General features: G+C 34.9%; 1 protein-coding gene across 2 annotated transcripts in view; it reads left to right on the top strand.

The window, feature by feature from the left end:
• LOC113236747 overlaps positions 1–19,661 on the top strand; it is a 217,643-nt gene that overhangs the window by 2,822 nt on the left and 195,160 nt on the right. For both annotated transcript variants that reach the window (XM_026472913.1, XM_026472914.1), the window contains exon 2: positions 19,079–19,299. In XM_026472913.1, the coding sequence (XP_026328698.1) occupies positions 19,152–19,299 (148 nt within the window). In that variant the 5' untranslated portion in view covers positions 19,079–19,151. The remainder of the gene's footprint in view (positions 1–19,078; positions 19,300–19,661) is intronic.

Here is a 19,661-nt window from a genome sequence, read left to right on the forward strand (position 1 = left end):
GTGGCCCTCTGGCTGGTTGACACTTCATTGGTGACTGACAACCGACAACCCTGGCAATTTTACCACACAAACCTCTACAAAAACTATAAATAACCTTGCTACACTTGAAATAGAGAACATAAGAACTGAAGATACAAAGTTAGGTGGAACAGCCGTGACACGTGGCAAATCCTAAACAAAGACAGAGGACGAAATATAGACGGCAAACAAACCATGCGTTAAAGTACACACACGTTACGAAACTTCTAATAAGACTAGAAAAAAGTTCATAATACGAAAAAAGTGAACATTGAAGGATATATAAAATATGACAAAAACTAAATAACACACTGCCGATAAAAAGGGAATAAAAATAAAGTATGATCAGACAAAAATTAATAAAGCCTATATGGGTGCTAAAACGAACGAACTAAGTACCAAAAATATTTATAAACACACATAATACGGCAACATAAAACGTGAAGAATGTTTTAATTAACCAAATAAATCTTGTCAGTTTAATGTGTAACAAATTATTCGAAAACCTTACACGTATAAGATAATCTAATTTAACTGTCCCACAGTAAATTTTGTTGATAACATCTTTATCACAAACGCATCATGGGGAAACATTAAACGGTAAGGTAATAAATACAACTAGTCGATTAGCTAGAGGCGGAGTATAGTAAAAACGGATTACCGGGTTATTACTTACCACGGAGGGTACAAGATAATGTTCATAAGTAACATCTAGATTCTAATCTACCATGAACATGATATCAAATTTAGAAGTGACACTTTCATCTTTGTTGTCCACCACAAAAATGTAGGTTTGTTATATGGTTAACGAAAAACCACCGGGCATAAAAAGTGAAATATCATTGTAAGATAACTGTGTCTGTTTTGTTTTGTCTAGGAATTAAATTTTCTTACATCACAGTTATCATGTCGTACCGCTACCAGTACACTTAATGGCAAATCATCATCATCGTCAACCCATTGAATGTCTTACTGCTGGGCACGGGTCTACTCTTAATTGAGGGTTTGATCCATCCAAAAACTTTAGAAATTTCACGCGTTTTCCTTGACAGTTAGCGAGGTATTACTGCTAAATATTCACGAATGTACATAACTTCGAAATTGAAGTCATAGGTACACGCCGCCAGAGGGATTCGAATCGTCGAGCTGTCAATTGAGAAGCGACTGTTGTCCCACTAAACTACCCTCGGTCTATGGCTAATATAGGTTTGTTATTAACTTATTGGAATAATTCATACAAATGAAGTATTTAACGAGATCTTTGCAATATCCTTGCTACAAATACGTGTTACTATACTATCTATTAGGTATTTTTGGTTAAATCTAGTGTTTACAACTCGTCGTCCTACTCGTGCCACCCAAGCTCCTAAAGGAATCTCAGCCTTCTCCTATTTACGATAGTATCCCGGCATATAACTAAGGGTTTCCACTGCTTTCCCAGAAAACTGGATGGAACTTTCGAAATCTGCGTAAACATCTGTGTTGTTCTACTCGTATAGCGCCCACGCAACGCTAACTCGTCGCTTATGCGGTAAGGTCCCTGCAGCAATAAAATAACTACAAAACCTTAGCTTAACTCCCAGTACATAACATTAGAAAATATTACAATGCTATAATCGCGTTATAAAGCCGCAGAGTTCACCTTTTAATGACTCTATAAAAGTGCTATACAGCCCGTATCAAACTACAAATTACTGTTTAATATTTTTTCAATAAAATTTTAGTAGCCTTTTGTTTTAGTATTTTCTTTTTATTGGCTTTATTTTATTGTGACCGAAATACACATAATTAATAAATAAAATAATAAAAAAAATAATAAAAAAAAAAATACATATAATTCTGGTGCTGTTACTATAACCGGCATGAGTGTTTTTGAGAGAGGTCAAGGACTTTTCCGTTTCGAGATCGTGTATTGGTCACAAATCTCCTAAAAATCGTATTCCGGCATGTAGAGACAAGTCATAAACTTAGAGAACACTCACACTTTATGTAAAAATAGAATATCGAATGATCGTTGTGCTCACAGAGTTCATTTTCTTTCTGTATCTTGATTATGTAATTTTCGAAGCATTTAAATATCAACCTTGTCCATGAATTTAGAAATATATGACGTAGTTTTCTAACGCTATCTATAATGTTATGTGTACATTAATGTTTAAAATTTTATCTACATAATTAAAAAGGACTTTAATTGAAACAAAATGTTAACCGTAACCTACGATAAAATTTGTCCTCATTACAGTTCCAAGTACCTAAATATTTTTAGACGTGTAAATTTCTTAACTAGGTTTACTCACAACGGGCATTAAATTTGGTCTAATGGTAATGGAATTAAAATCTATTTTCGTTGGAATCGGCAATCCATCCTCAAACAATGGCATATTGAAGTATCATCCCCATCCACGAACAACCTAGCGCCCATTTAGTAGCGGTCTCGCTGAACAAATAAGTAAATAGAACCAAACTATCCTAATATATTGCGGTGTACAATGGAGCTCGCCACAATACGAGTTTAGTGTTACAGACATCGTTAGCGACGGACGGATCGCAGTATTTGGATATTGATTCGGTTTTGTACTTAGTAAATACATAATGTTTCAAATTATCACATGTGTAATGCGTTTCTGTATTACTGAAGTTTGTACAATGGAGTCCGTAGGTTCTGGAGATTGTTACACATGGGAAATGAAACTATTTTTGTCGGATCTGAATTGCGAACATATTAAAATTTGTTTTTCAAACAAACCAACGTTTCGAGCCCTCTACGTGTTTGTCACGGAAGAAAAAACAATAGAAGGGCCTTCAGCCTCGATTTCTGTCAGAACCTCTGTCACCAAAACACACACATTGATAATTTGAAACACTATAAAGTCTTGGTAATGATCCGTCGTAATTTCTAATTTAGAAAGAAACAACAAAACCTGTTGGCATATCGTTGAAAGTTCAACGCCTATTGTCGCAAGTGCAAAATCAATGTGCTGCCATCTTTCGGTCGATAGCTGGACGACGACAAATTCGAGACGTTTACTTAATTCTCCAAAAAATAAGCAACATATTGCAGCAGTATCAGGTTTACTTTGGTTTCTCGTAACAAAGTAATATATCGCGACAAATAGAAAATTTATTAAAATAAAATAAAATAAAACATAATAATGATATGAAACACTCCGAAATAGCGAATTAAGGCATTTTTCCAAGATTTACGAGATTTCGACATGATCATAACGTATAAAGCGAAAATGACAGACTGAGCTTCAGTATGTGGAACTATGCGTACTGTTGGCACACTTGTCACACAAACTAAGCATTTCTACTGTATTTAGTATTGTTCTATGGTATTTATTATGGTCAGTCGTGACTATGCGACCTATAAAGTACCCAAAACGTTGGTTTATTGAAAAAAAAAAAACCAGAAATATACGGGATTTTGATTTAAAAAAAAGTTTATCCAATAATAAATGTATGTTCTTGATGACATTGGCATTGCGTCGGTACAGTATCATAGAATTAAAAATACTGGACTGAACTAAATTCAGGAGTTTGTAAAACGTTTTTTTTTTGTTGAGGCAGCAGTAATTAGTAACCCTCAAGAGTTAATTAAGTACATTTCAAACTTTAAATAAAAACATTTTTTTTTATTTCGAATACACTTTATTAACTTCTGGATTCAGCTAAGGGCTCAGTTGGAAGAGCGATCGCCCTTGTATGGTATGTCTGTATACAGACACAGACTAAAGTCCTGTCAAATCGAAGGAATTTTTCTTTGTGTACTTGAATTTATCTTTATATTAGTTATAACAAACTGGTGTAGTAATTTCACTGAAAATATATGAATATCATGATAGTAAAATATCATAATATTCAATATAACTTCAGAATTATCAAATTAAAAACTTTGTGGAAACCATTAAATCCTGGTTCTGTCAAATTTCGGAGAAAATTATAATTAAATTGCACGCTAACCTTTCGCGGAATCCATTAATCTGGGACGAAGAGAGCATAGTCCTGCTCAAAAATGTATATAATTGTCAATATACAGATCGAACATTAAAGCGTGAAATACACAGAGTGTATTTATATGGATAACAATACACCACGAGCAGGCGCGGGACCCGACCTGCACCCGCTGTCGTGTGTTTCACGCTTAAGTAAAATTCTTTCAATCCGGCTGGATTCGAATCGGCATACTATGCCTGACGCTCGCCATACTGATAAATAATGTTATATATGATGTATATATGATGTTATTTAATTGTTATAACTGTCAGTTTAGAACAATAACACAACTTAGAATTAAACTTTACAAGTATCTACAACTTTTCTTATTTGTACTCCCCACACACCTTCCATTATCTCACTGTAATAATGAGAAACCCTTCTCAAAACACCCTGCTGTTTGACGCTTCAAGTTCTGGTGGAATTAATTCCTGACATGAAGTTATCTCTTGCACATGACTTGCTTCGGCGGAATCTCTTCATTCAACGGTGTACGGTTTTAGTTTGACTTTTGAGGGCAAAAGGTCAACTTTTTTGTCATTTTTATTGTATTTTTTTCTACTAAATAGAAGAAATCTTAAATTTGTGGAAATTTTACACGACTTCCATGACTTTGTGGACTTTTTCAAGAAATAGCATAATTGGTGACTAGTTATTAGGCTATCGCTATTGGCTCAAAATGGATGTGAAACTATTTTTGTTTAGGCTCTAAACGCGAATATTTTTGCCTTTTCAATCAAACCAACATTTTGTGTTCGTCACAGGTCCCATGGTCACACATAACTGAGATGGTTTGTTTGAAACAAGCAAAACATATGCGATTTAAATCCGAAAAAAAAATGGTTTCATTTCCTGCAACAAGTAGATTCTAGGTTAGAAATAAATATTATTAAGTATTAGACAACATCACATATACGTTGCTCTAGCACTTGTGTTATAGAAATCGGATACAATGACTGTATTACAAACACCCAGACACGAGATAATACAGACAAGTTTTTTTACACTGACCCGGCCTGGAATCGAAGCCGAAACCGGAGACTAAAACCGGTGTGCAAGCTATTAGCCGACAGAGGTCGTTATATTAGGTTATTTGTTTTCTAGAAAACTTCAAAAGGTATTCATATAGTACAATTCAATACGATAATTACCACCGTCCTTTATACGAAAAGAACATTAAGGTAAACGATTCCGTTTGTACGGAAATGTTAAAAGTCTGTGAACCATATATCACAAAAGACATCAATACTGGGGTAAAAGGAATTACCCGAGCAACCGGCTTATATTTAGCTCACCCAGAAGCAAGATTTCATTTCCCCGATTCCTTTAATTCTCGTCCCATTCGAATGAGCAGCTGATTGACGTTTTGTTGGTCCCAGTTGCGTCTAAAGCCGGTGGATGTCAGTGTCACGTGACCCGACGCCGTTCGAAATAAATGTTCACTTCGGGATACTGAGATATGAAAAAGTAATTGCTGAAAACATTGATTTACAATTACATGGACGTCGGGTCCGCGCTAAAAAGTGTCCGAACTTATAGGGTGTTAAAATCGTATACAGAGCGTCATTCACGCTTTAGTCTTTTAGTCTTCGTTTGTTCGACTGACAGCGAAGCAAGCAAAATTAGACAGTACTGCGATGACATTACAATTTAAATTCAACGTTTTAGCTTTTCCATATTCCTTTACATGTCACTACGTTTAAATAGGTTGACTTGGGACATTTTTTCGTGGTTTTTGTCTTAGACCCGTCGTCCATTTATTTGTATGTCAATGGCTGAAAATAAACAATTTTCCGCGCAAATTAATAAGGACTCGGAAACATTACATAGACTTTTCGATATTCGACGACATTAACAGCCATTAAACAGAGCGAGTGGTATAAGTCGGTACTTTATTTAAATACTATAACAGCTACATCTAGCCACAGATACGTATACGTGGTTGTTAATAAAATAAAATACTAAGGACTATAAAATTGATTTGACCTAAAATGGTCTGAATTTATTATATTTTGGTGTATTTTTAATTTTAATTTTGACTTCTGCATGACATGACAATAACTTACTATTACCTATAACATGTATAATTAATAACTCCATTTACGATATTAGAATTAGTTTCAGACTTATAAAATTTGTTAGGTAGTAAAATTAAAATTTGCATGCCGGTTTTGGTAAAATATGAAAACAATTACTATATACCACCTTTTGTAAAACATATTTTATGCTAATAAAATATCAAGCAATCAAACTAACAGCCTCGCAGGACTATATTAATAACATCGTATACTACAATTTTTGTTCCATGACTAATTCATCAGATTTCCCTTTCGTACAAAAATAAAAATATTGAATTAGACCGCTATAAACGGTAATAACTCTATGTGCTAACAAAAATAAGCACACACTACCAAGTAGTTTTCATGAATAACAGCACGCGGAAGGCATTGCTAAACAACTTACTTACTATTACATCGTGCTATATACAGATCTAAAAATAGTCAGATAGTTCAAAGTTTATTTTTGGGAAATTTATTAACTTACGTAACATGTCATGAAACAACAGTTGTTGTTTGTGATGTCCACATAACAATAAATACAGTAAAAGTGCTTAGAGGGCAGGACACGTGTGACAACATTACGCGGAGTTACCCATACTTGAGCTTTATTTTCCTACTTTGGGTTGCAAAAATTGTTGTCGCAACTGTAATATTATCAATGGTGGTGTTTTATATCACAATAAGTCTTATTTTATTAATTTTAATAAATTTTCCATTTTCTTTTTATCGCAACAGATTTTTTGTTATAAGAAACGGCAGTAAACCTCATACCGCTGCAATATGGTCGACTTTTTTTGAGAACGTTAATCGTTCGTCGTCTCATGGTCTTTCAACTGTTGCCGCTAGTTACGATCAATTATTATCAAGATTTCATAGTGTTTAACAATAATTGTGTGAGTTTTGGCGCCAGCGGTACTGACATTAATCGAGGTACTAAAAAAGCAATGGAAGTGCCTTATTCCATTGTTTTTTTTTAGTATTAAAAAAAAACTCTGTAAACCAAGAAGTAGGTGGGTTATTCTGAAAGGACTACAGCTGCACTATGTAATACAGAACATGTTCCATTGGGTACGAACCTTCCCTATGTTATGCCCACGGAAGAGAGAATCAGAGTACACTGGCAGTACATTTGAAATAAGAATACAAACTAGTTCCTTGGTGTTCCAAATCTCCACACACACAAGCCAACACATTGGCCCTATTGGAAATTAATCCTTATAATCCGTCTTGGAGGTTAATGTATTGGCCACAATCAATACTTCTAACAAATCACTGACTCTGATCCACAAACTTGTTCATTTTACTCATTTTAGACCTAGAGGTACAATCTACTCTGACGTCAATCCTAAATACTAAACCCCGGTTTTATTCATTTTCAAATTTTGTAATCACCCGACCCGGCCATTTGAAAACCGTTACGTATTTATAAAGGAACGGTGAGCCAACTGTGCTTTAGACTCCTTTTGTGATATTTAGGCCCTTAATTTTCTCTCATACGACATAATTAATCTAGGTAATAGTCGTCGAACTCATCCCTGTGTTTGACCGACTTATTTTCAAGTGACATCGCCAGAGGTTACACGGCCATTTTATTTGTCTACTGTAATGATAGTTCACAACTCCTCGTCTCTCGTCTCACCCTTTTAATGATGTCCTTTAGTTTCAACAATGCGGAAACTATTGTTCTGAAGAGTTTGAAATAGTTTCTTTTACAGTGACTCTTGAGAAACTCGAGTAATAGGGTATCTGTGCCTTTTCTTCTCGCTTAGAGTTTAGCACTGACCTCTTATTTATAACCGCTAAGTGAGTTTTGAACTATAAACATTTAGTAATTTTCGTAGCAGTAGAGCTCCTTGTGAAAAAGTTCATCCAGGGAAGTACACCTTATCTATTTCTGCCGCCAAGCGATAATGTGAGCATTAATTGTATTCCGGCTTTCAAGGGAAAGGGTGCTGGTGAAATTACAGGTTCATGGGACTTGTCAACTTATACCTCAGGGTGACAGACGCAGTGGCAGTGTCTCTCAGATCTTTGTGATTTAAAGCTCTGAGTGGCAATTCAACTGTTATGAGTAAGTAGGCATGTCGCACGACTTATTCGTCCCGTCGCTTGATATAGTAAAAAAAAAACTTACTTCGTACATCATATAAATTCGTTTAAGTCAAACTTCTCTTTGGTAATATCCTTATCTATGGCACTATGCTCATATCTAGCTTAATGCGTAAATCGAGTACAGATGGTCTAGGATAACCTAGACACACATAAGTGTGTCATGGTTTTTATAAATCAGTTTAAAATGTACTTGCACACGTACAACCTCGTCGTAAAATAAGGTATCAAAGAGTGATGGCAACCCTATGGAACGTTTGCTTTTCAATTAAAAGGTTGACGGTTCGAGCCCCTTTGGCCATAGTATACATATATAAAAAAAATATGTTAACTCCATTCATCCCCAGCAGTATGGCTTAAATGTGTACACGCCCACCGCGTGCTGTGTATGGACGCACACATTCGCATAATAATGAAAGGCGTGTGAGATGACCAGCACTATGCAACTCAAGAGCATTGCGAAATTATGCGAATGTGTGCATCCGCACAAGGCACACGACTGGCGCGCACACATACAAGCCGTGCTACTACATTTGTATGTAGTTACCATGCTTGTCTTATTATTATGCTATGCCGTGGCGGCACAAATATTTTGTAAATGTATTAAACATCTCTCTCTAACTATGAAGTAAAATATCAAGTGCGTATCGAAGAAGACTCCCCGCATCATTGGAAAGCTATAGTGAAACAAAAATTTTACGTTAAAAGTTCTTATACAGTTTCTGCATACTTTGATGACAAATATCCATGGCAGTGACTCGTTTAGCGGGTTTTCTCGATCTTGATTGAAATGAGTATTACAAATGATAAATGTGTACAAATGTTTAGAGCAACCCCTAAAGTTTTTTACTCATTCTTCTCAAGGGAATATGCCTTACGAATGATTAATAGAATTTAATCAATATGACTATTTCAAGTACAATTTGCTTATCTATGAAATACAGATCCATCATGGCGTTATATGGCCTAAACACTCCTCAAAGATCCGTGACTAGCAGAGATACGTATTAATTATTGCGATGATTTTAAAGGACAGTATAGAACCATTTAAGGTTAATTTGACTTGTCCCGTTTGAACTTAATTATACCTCTATTAACTACATGAAAATTCAGGTAAATTGTCTTTAAATTCAATTATAAAAGCTTTGCTACGAAATTAACTATCGATACAATCTCTGTCGGTAATTGTTTACCAATTAATTGAATCAATAAATGATCGTAAAATATGATGGGATATTGTTAGTGAATATTTATATAACGACCATATTGGTAGAACAATATTACGTATAAAACAATGTTGTTCTATCGTGTTGTATGATATGATAACTGAAATGTTGTAGGCGAAAGTCTGATATTGCATAGCGCGCTCTAATATTTAGGTAATAAAATAAAACAATATATTTGTGCCGATATTCGACTTGCTGGATAAGGTTACGTGATGGCGGGAAATAAATAATTGGACGTAGAATATTTTCTTTAATTCTTCTATAAATTCTTCTCTAAATGGGATCACTACTGAAGTATCCCTTTCCAACAAAAATAATAATCATCGAAATTGGTTTACAGATATCGGAATAGTCGACTAATATAATCACAAAATAAATATAAAAAAATCAAAAACAGTCGAAACAAGAATCTCTTCCTTTTTTTTGGTCGTGTATAAGAAACGTACTCCAAAACCACATGCACGTGCAGATTTACGTATAATTATTATGATGAATGTTAAATATCAAACATTGTATTAAATAAAAGTTAAATATCTACTTAGAACTTTCTTGTAAAATAATACTCATGGAAATATTTAACGGGACGCTAAGAAAATTGAATGAATGATAACATCGCTGTATAAACCACTGGCCAGATATACCAAAACATTTAATCGAAAACAAAAGACAATTGACGAGTTCTTTTTTCAAATTAAACGTACTGGTTTTCAAATTAAACGTATGTGGCCAGTGGTCATATAAACATTGTTATCTTATGATATTTGCATTATTTCAACCATTTTGCAGCGTGTTCCTCTGAATATGTCCATGAGTGTACATCTCACTTACTGTGTAATAATATGCTCTAAGCTTAGAATAATAACGCATAGAAACCTAGCCCGCACACGCTAAGTGAGGCAAATAGAAACTCGCCCTATAGGCCTATTGGCCTACACGAGCGGGCGGGCCTTCAGTGCTCAAGGTCAACTTGCACCGCGAACAGATCAAGAATTTTAGCTAAAAATGACGAAATGTGCGGTAAATGAGTGTAAAAATACGTCAGATAAACATAAAATAGATACTAACATCACATTCCACAAGGAAGTAACGCGTTTCAACTTGTATTTTTATATAAATATTCACTAAAACCGAAAATTAACCTACTACTAAAACTAGCTTACATGAATTTGATTTTTGCCTCACTTGTGACAGTTCGTTTGATATGAAACTATCGTTCTATGCGTTATTATTCTAAGGCTCTAAGGTAATAATATATTATTTGGATTTCTTAGGATATAGCGATTCCTAAACATTGGAAGTGAACTTTTTTTTAAATAAATCAAAGTTTCGAGTTATTTACAAATCCCATACTTATTTGTTTGACAAAACATACTTGATTGAGATCCGCAAAAAAACCCTTAAACTACATAATACTATTAATTGGTACCCACGACTTTGCCTGCGTAAAATATTGTGTTTCGAGTAGCCTACTGTAATATACTCATTTTCATAGTTTTTTTTTGGCTTTTTTGTTAAATTCACAAATACCTGCTGTGCAGGTGACCCAACACTAACATAGTTACCTGCTGAATACGACACAAAGCAGCTTGAAGAGTCCACTCCAAGCGTTTTGACAACACATGAATGTCATTCATTCATTGAATGAGCATGAACTGGCATGAAATTCGCCCATCACACCAATGTGGCCATCCGTCGTGCTCAAACAGGGATAATCCCTCTTTCCTGCTCAAACATTGAGTGATGTTGCGTCGATGTCAAAAACATATATCCTGATTAAAAAAAAACAAACGAATCGCGTTTATAAATTTAAAAAAAGAACATCGCCATAACCGCATTATGATGCAGTACATTTACGTCAACCCTTTTGTTTCGTGGCTTAGAGTGTTATTCTTGTTTGTTGATTGACAGGCAGGCTGATGATGCGCATATATAAACGCTGAATTATTATTCACATAATAATATACATTCACAATATTATAGTCACTTTCTCACATTGTCTGTGCGTTTTAATTGACAACTAATTAGTTTATTTTTAAAACCGTTAGTTGACGTAACATGAATAATCTCTTGAGGCAGTTAATTCCCAGGATACTTACGTCGATTTAGCTATCGATCTGTACTTTAGGAGTCAATACTACACATACCTTTATATGATCTCCGCAGCAAACTCTTACAAGCTTGGTAAGTTTTAACAACACTTATCTCTTCTCATAAGACTTTTATGAAGGCAGCGAAGCGTAGCTAGTTCAAAAAATTAAAAGTGCGAATACACACCGGTGTATTTTGTGGAACAAAAAATATGAGATATTAAATAGTAATGTTCAATAAATAAGAATCAAACATAAAAAAACAGATAATTTAACATCGACTTAGTACAGCCTACTGAACTTTTATTGAAAAATAATCGAAATTAAGCAAAATGCATTTTTTAAGATTTTACGGCAAAACAAAAACTGTAGTAAATTTAAATATTAAAACAGTATAACATTGATTAAGTCTAAGTTTAATAAATAAATAAAAAATCAACTAAAGTTTATAAAATTAACAAGAACGCCATAACAACCTCGAACCGCTCGAAAAATCTATATCACGTGTGTACGAAAGGAGCCTTCCCGTACGCCATACCATTACTTTCCTGTACTCTAGCGCAACCTGGATAAGAATCGGCGAGTATGTTATAATTATTAATATAAACTAGTGGAGTAATTTCACAAAACAATAATTGAATACCATTATCACAAAACATCTTGACATTCAATAAACTTAGTTACAATTATTAAAGCGACATCTCTAGTCAGCTGCTGGTAGCTGTAAAGGTACCTGGCTGAATGAGAAAATAGATTTGTCACAGATGGCGCTTCGACAAAAAAAGTCTTTAAAACACCAAAACAAAAGATCTGATCTTGGATCCAGCCCGATCGAGCGATTTTTTTCTAAGTGTTCAATCTTTGAATTAATAATTATGACAAACTAGTGGAGTAATTTCACAAAGTACTATTGACATTCAATAACCATAATTACAATCGGTGAGTACATACCTCACGCCGATTGGCAAATCATGTCCCTACAATGGTAATCATTGTGGTGTATGCCATTGATACGACAAGAAAATCTGCGTCAGAAATTAAAAGAAGATTTAAGAAATTAAAACAATTAATAGAAAAAAATTATAGTCTAGAAATTTTTTATTTTAACACACTTTATTTTTATGGGATTTACTATTGTTCCCCTAAATGTGTCGGCGTGTGTGTACTTGAGTTTATGTTCGGATAATAAATAGTTATCTTTAGTTATCCGTCTCAAAAGCAAAAATTATGGCCACAATCACTATGCTCTCTATACTATAGCTTTTGTGCGCTTACCTGAGCAATATGCCCGCTGGGTATGAATGCCGTTTTTTACCCCAGATTCCTCGAGCTGTGATTCAAAAACCAATTATGTTGTAAAAGTGTTTTTGAGTGAACCTTTTAAAACAAAAATACTGCACAAAAATTGATGAGTTTATTTTCTTGAACAATTTTATTTTTAAAGGAAAAAATTAAGGAAATTTAATCTGTGATCGTTAAGTTGTCATGACTACAAATTCTATTGACTTCTGAGGAATTTGTAATATGGAAACATAGTCAACCTTTTACGTTCACGGTGGCCCAGAGATAACAATGCGAGCGCTAGATGAGGAGGTCAGCTATTCAATTCCCGATAGAATCACTTTGCGCTCTGGTCTGGATATTCTGGGTAGTGCCCCTAAGTAATTTTGTATTAGTATTAAACAAGCTAATTGATATAGTTGTCTAGCTCATCATATTTTAACTGCCTCTGTGGCCGAAAGGGTACAATCCTGGACTGTCACGCAGAGGTCCCGAGTACGATTGCCGGGTCGGAAGAAAAATTTGTATGGTCTACACTTATTTCTCTCGTGAGTTTGGGTGTAATATGTGATTGTCTATGTGTGTGACCATGACACCCGCGATACAGGGTTTTAATAGTGCGGGGCTATGTGGTCAAAAAAATTTATTTTTCCTACTTTCGTGCTTACAAATCTAAGTATGTAAATACGTACTTAAAGAGACAGATGGGAGTGGAGGAGGCGAAGCAGGTTTGTCTATCATCTATCTATCTCCGTTAACGTTTCTACTGGACCATTGAGGGGAAAGCATTAAAAGGAATATTTCGTTTACAATGCGTTTCTATTTCAAGCTTACCAAAATCTAAATTAAGTCTTATTTTTCGGAAAATAGCACTCAAAACAAAACTACAAAGAAAATGATGTTATTACTATAACCTCATAGTTTCTAAATGTCATTCGTTCTCATAAAAAACACTTGATACGACATTTGAAGACAATAAACTGCCATAAACATACGTATATTTACAACTGGCAATTTTTATTTTGCGCCTGAAACAAGCCATTTTCGATTCAAAAGCTTATCTGGTAAAGGTGAAGAACGGAACATTTATTAAGTTGATATTTCGTCACGCAATATTGGAAAGAACGAAAAAATAACGTTAATAATAAGGGGAACAACCGAAATTACACAGCGACAAACTTATCTATACCGTTGAAGAAACAAAAAACTGGTGTCTTTCTCGTAAACAGTAATTAATTTGGACAGCAACCATGTTACAATTAAATTTGTGGGATTTATACATGATTGTTATTAGTATCAACTTAATAAGATAATCAATTTTCGATCTAATAGGTCAGTGTTATTTTTGTATATCAAAAACATGCTTAATACCTGAATTATCACTGTCGGCTTAATGAAGACGGCTCGCCATTGACGCGGCCGTTCGCACGCCTTCGCGTCAGTTATATCTAAACCAGGATCAGCCGTCGACTATCACGATATAACGACGATCAGCCGTGGTGACTCCCTAACTCAATTGCATGTATAGTTGCACACGTATACACCACCAAACACCATCACACTCTCGTGAACAACACAATATTGATTATAGATACATTTAACATTCTGTTCTTAATCAATTATTTTTATTATATGTAAATATAAATATAAATAAATAACGCACACGCTCAACATAGCCCCGCACTAGGGTAAACCTGTGTCGCGGGTGCCATGGACACACACATAAACATGTTACATATACATGAAAATGTTCTTCACGGTACAACGGTGCATATTTCGGGTGCTGTCTTTCAGACAATGCATTTTCTAGGCCAGCCGAAACAAAGCCTAGTTTAGCTTTTTGCTAATTGCATGCTTTGCATCTGTACTGGTATAATGACCTGGATCATTTATCATGTCTTTGAATCTACTCACGTGTACTATTATTCTGTATTCCAGATGTTCGTTCGCTTTGACTTCGGAGGCTTTTTAAGCTTGACCTTTATAAGGACATTCATTTTGTAGAGCAGAAAACATAATGTCAGAGTTGATACCACAACATTGTGGGTCTTCAGCACGAGTCTTATTCCTGGGTCATAATAATAATTATTAGATTTGTTATAACTTGCTTCAATTGTGTCAAAGAACATAATGAAGAAACCATTAACAGAAATATTCACAATAACAGACTACGCGTCTTGTCTACTTCAGCTATACGCGTCTTGCCATCTAGCCGATATATAACTCACTTTATTGAATTAGAATTCTTTATTGATGTCACATAAAAAATTCAACAGAACTAAAACAAAACAGATTGTCCGAAAATTACTCACAAATAGTAAGTTGTATATGAGTCTGCCAACACGCGCACCAGTTTTCAGCTAGACGTAGTCATCTTTCAGCTCACTTACGCAGGTCGTTGCGTGATGCAGTCGAGGTGTACCTTACGCCATGACTTGTTACTTCCTCAATTCATGTTTTTTTTATTCTTGTCACATAAAAATACAATAGAACTGAAACGAAGTACAAGTGGTGGTGGTGAGTGGTGAGCAGCAATTTTCAGGCGACTTTTGTGTGAACGATGAAAAGAAATAAAATCACTTACATACATGAAGTAAATTCTTTCTCTTACTTCACTTTATGACGAGTCTACGGTTCTGCTTATCTATTCCTGTCAACTTTGATACAGTTCAGTCAAAAAAAATATTAAAAAGACTGAATAATGTTTGAAACAATATTTGTTTGACATTGCAGTTATATAGGAAATGAAACTATGTATCGAACCGACGTTTCGGGCCCTTTAAACTAAAAATAAGGTATTTAATTAATAACTATTGTAACTATAGTGAAAAAATAGGGAGGTTTGCATCAATGTTAGACATAACTGGTAGAAGACTGTACCACCTCATTCAACCGTGACCATGGGACCTGTAAAGGGCCCGAAACGTCGGTTTGTTTGAAAAAACAAATATACGCGATTTAAATCCGGAAAAATAGTTTCAATTCCTATGTGTAACAATCGCGAAAACCTACGAACTCGATATTGCAGTTATAATTAGGTTAGTTTTATTATGCGATTAAATTATGTTCGGAACCATAATGTAGATAACAAAACTTGTTCGTAAACACCTATAATGTGTAAATAACTATTTTCTTGTAATCTGTAATGGCAACATTTCTAGCAATAATTTATTATTAATAAATATTAGTAATAATTTCTAGTAAATGGAAATAAATTGAATCGCCGTTACCAATTTCTTATTCAAATGAATGAATGATTTGTTACTCATATTATCACTAGACTGCACAAACAAAAACTATTATGAATTTAAACTCTCTTCCCAACAATTACACCATTCCACGTACAGGGAATAAGAGACAGTATATACTCGACGTAGATGGAATAAAAGCGTGACAGATTGTATAAACTCGACGTAGAGGGAATAAAAGCGTAACAGATATTATAAACTCGACGTAGAGGGAATAAAAGCTAGACATGACTAACGAGTCGACGTAAGTTGAACAATTCTTTGAACTTACTTCAACTATATTAAATCTTATTCCACACTTGCAGGTGCAAACCCGATACACTGTTTGCCTCATAACAATTAAGTATAATGCCATCCTGTTCCCCGTAGTAAAACGCGAAAGCTGTAATTTGTTATATTCCCAGAAATCTACTTACAAGTCTCGTTAAAAGTAATAGAGCGCTTACACCAGTACCCTCATATTATCGTATTGACAGACGAGTACATCGTAATTATATAATAAAGTTTGTTTACTGTATAAAATTATCGAGTTGTTTGGTTTTTCCGAGGCCTTTGAAAACATCCTAATTTCAATAGGAAAGATGATTAACTCCGTACCACTAGTTTAGGATCCAGTATTTCCTCAGATGAAACATTCTAAACAGACATAAGACTGTAGTACTAATTAATGTTTTAATTTTAATTTTCATATGTCTAGTTTCCATTATTAAACCATAATAAATTTTATTTGAAATAAAATAAAATATTTTGTAATAACATAATAATGTAACGTAAATTGGAATGTTCTGTATTTAATAAATAACTTTTGTAACTATAAAAAATAGGGTGGTTTGCGTTAACATCAGATATATATAAACTGCTTAATGACTTTACCATCTCAGTCAACTGTGATCATAGGATCTGTAAAGGCCCCGAAACGTTGATTTGGTTGAAAAAACATACACATGAACACTATTTACTCGTAAATCCAATAGTTTAATTTCAAGGTATAGAGCATGTTTTTCAAGTTGGGGAAGACATAAAAAATGCCCTCTAGAAGACATAAAGTTCACTGAATGATAAGCTTCAAAGGCAAAAAACGATTTAAGAACAGCTTGTCTATTTCTATAGTTTTATCTACTAATTGGTTAGGTTTAGAACTGTGAATTTGATTGTGTAAATATTATATAGGTACTAAGTATGGTAAAGTAGTCTAAAAAACATGACAGCATCCTCAAGTTAAATGAATTCAATGTTGAAAACTACAAATTTTTCTTATATTTTTATTGCATTTTTTTAAATAATAATAAGGGACGAGACGAACAAGTCGTGCGCGCCTGGTGGTGATAGACGCGCCTGTCCAAAGCAGTTGCAGTACCACTCAGAGCTTTCACAAAGATCTGAGGGACAGTGCCACTGCTCCCGTCACCCTGAGACACAAGTTGACAAGTCCTAAGTGCTTGTAATTTCACCAGCACCCTTACCCTTCAAAATCGGAAGGAAATAACACTCACTTTACTGCTTGGTGGCAGAAAGTCCGCTACTGCTATTTATAATCAACCCAATAGTAACTAAATAGCTACTGTTATAAACAGGCACATGGGACTTGTCAAGTTATGTCTCAGGGTGACGGGCGCACTGGCAGTGCCCCGCATGATTTTTGCGACTTATAGTTGCTATGGGCAAGTGAGTCGCTTACCACCAGACGCACGACTTGTTCGTCTTCTCTTAAACATTGTTTCTGGGATTATAGCACTTATCGACTACCTACTGAGTTATTTTATGAATAATTAAAACAAAAAACGCGCCGATATCATTGTTAAAAGCGCCCTCGAAATGAGGTTAAAATCTATATAATCGGAGGTGTTCGAGCTCGTGCCCTATCGGCCGAAGTAAGGTGACCCTAATAAATCAAAATGGTTAAACAGATCGCTCGATAACGCAGCTTTTAGTCGTCATGGAAATTGCCTGTAATTTTTTCTATTTATAGATATTTTTTTATTATGGAATATCGCTGCTTTTCAAGAATACTGGTCAAAACTGAAATAATAAATATTTTTTTTTATTTTGGACAGTATTTGGATTGACGATTTAGGTCTAACCTTGTTGGCGCTGGATGCAGACGTCCCGAGTTCAATTCCCGGTAGGCCCAATTTGAGAAATGTACTTTTCTAAATTGGTTCTGATCTAGATGTTCTGCGAAGTGCATAAGTGCGTGTAATATATAAAAAGAATATGAAAACAATACACCGAACCTTCCACTTTGACTAAAATAACCATATGACAACACTAAGCCGATATATGATTCGTCGGGTTAACGCAAACGTGAACTATCTTTTTAAAACAGGCCATATGTTCTAGAAACATTGCCTTTTGAATTAAAACAAATAAATGTTTGTAGAAAAGAAGGTTACATTGTAACTTTCAGCAAAGTCAGTGCGAATTATAATTGCATTCATTATTTTCCATCTTATAAGATACCACAAAATAAGTCAAACTAGTTCCTTTTTAAAATTTTTGACGCAACGCGTGTAGGCACTTTTGCTACGTCCCACTTAAGATAAACTTCGTAGTTGGTCGGCTGAAAATACAGTGATAGATAAATAGTAAGGAAAATAGAAACATACTGCCTTGGAGCCGATATACGACTTCGTGCGCAGCGATCGTGGTCGAAACGGGCGGGGGCTCCGGGGATTCGGAAACTCGGGACTTATTTAAAAAGTTGAATCGCTGACTCAGAGATAGGGGCTGCGATCACCGCTCTGGATCATGGTTGGTTCAGTTGGTGTTCAATGCTATCCAGAGCGGTAATGGTGCCAGTATAATTAGAAGTTTTGAACTGGACAATATACAGGACGGATTTTTTTTTTTTTATTCGGAATTTTTTACGAAATCTCTTCTAAATTTGTGTTAGCATTGACGAACCCTAGTGGTCCTTAGGTTGTAAATTTAAGATCTTTTTTAAATCTATTCTTATTGAATATAGATTAACTATCAATTCTTTGAACAATGTTGACCGTATCACTTAATTCCATTTTCTGACATAACGTTACCGACACCGATTTTCCCAACAGTGATGACAAAATGAAATGCTAAGACAGGCAGTTGCGTAACCAATGCTATTGATTTCAAACCAATGCTAGTGCGATGCCGCCACGTCGAGGCAGCCGTCCGACTGTCCGGCACTTCCATAACCAGCCGGAGCTGCAGCGAGGGTTTGGGCTGATGCTGCGGTGGACACTCTTCGTGTGGCTCGCCAGCTGTGGCCCACTTGGAAATACTGTTAAGCAGGATGGTGAGTACACTTAGTAATTTATTTTGCATGATTTTGTTGTAATAACTGATGAAACTTATGCTGGCCTTCCCACGTCTTCCAACGTCTCTTTACCTATTTGGATTGCTTGTATTTAGATTAAGTTATAATGAAATAAATAAATCTTAATTATATTTATCTTTTCCCAACACTAATGTTTTGATTTTAGACTCTAACATTTAACAATAGGATCATATTTGCAAGTTGTGAATTTTCTCTATATTCTAATTTTACCATAATATGTTACTAAGTCACGCCTGCGAAGTTATAAGCACGCATATCCCGTATGCGTTAATTTATGATGTTGTTTTAATTTAAGATACCATAGAGGTCTTAAGTTTTAC

This window comes from Hyposmocoma kahamanoa, unplaced genomic scaffold (genome assembly GCF_003589595.1).
Source record: "Hyposmocoma kahamanoa isolate Upper Pololo Valley unplaced genomic scaffold, ASM358959v1 92, whole genome shotgun sequence".
Lineage (NCBI taxonomy): Eukaryota > Metazoa > Arthropoda > Insecta > Lepidoptera > Cosmopterigidae > Hyposmocoma > Hyposmocoma kahamanoa.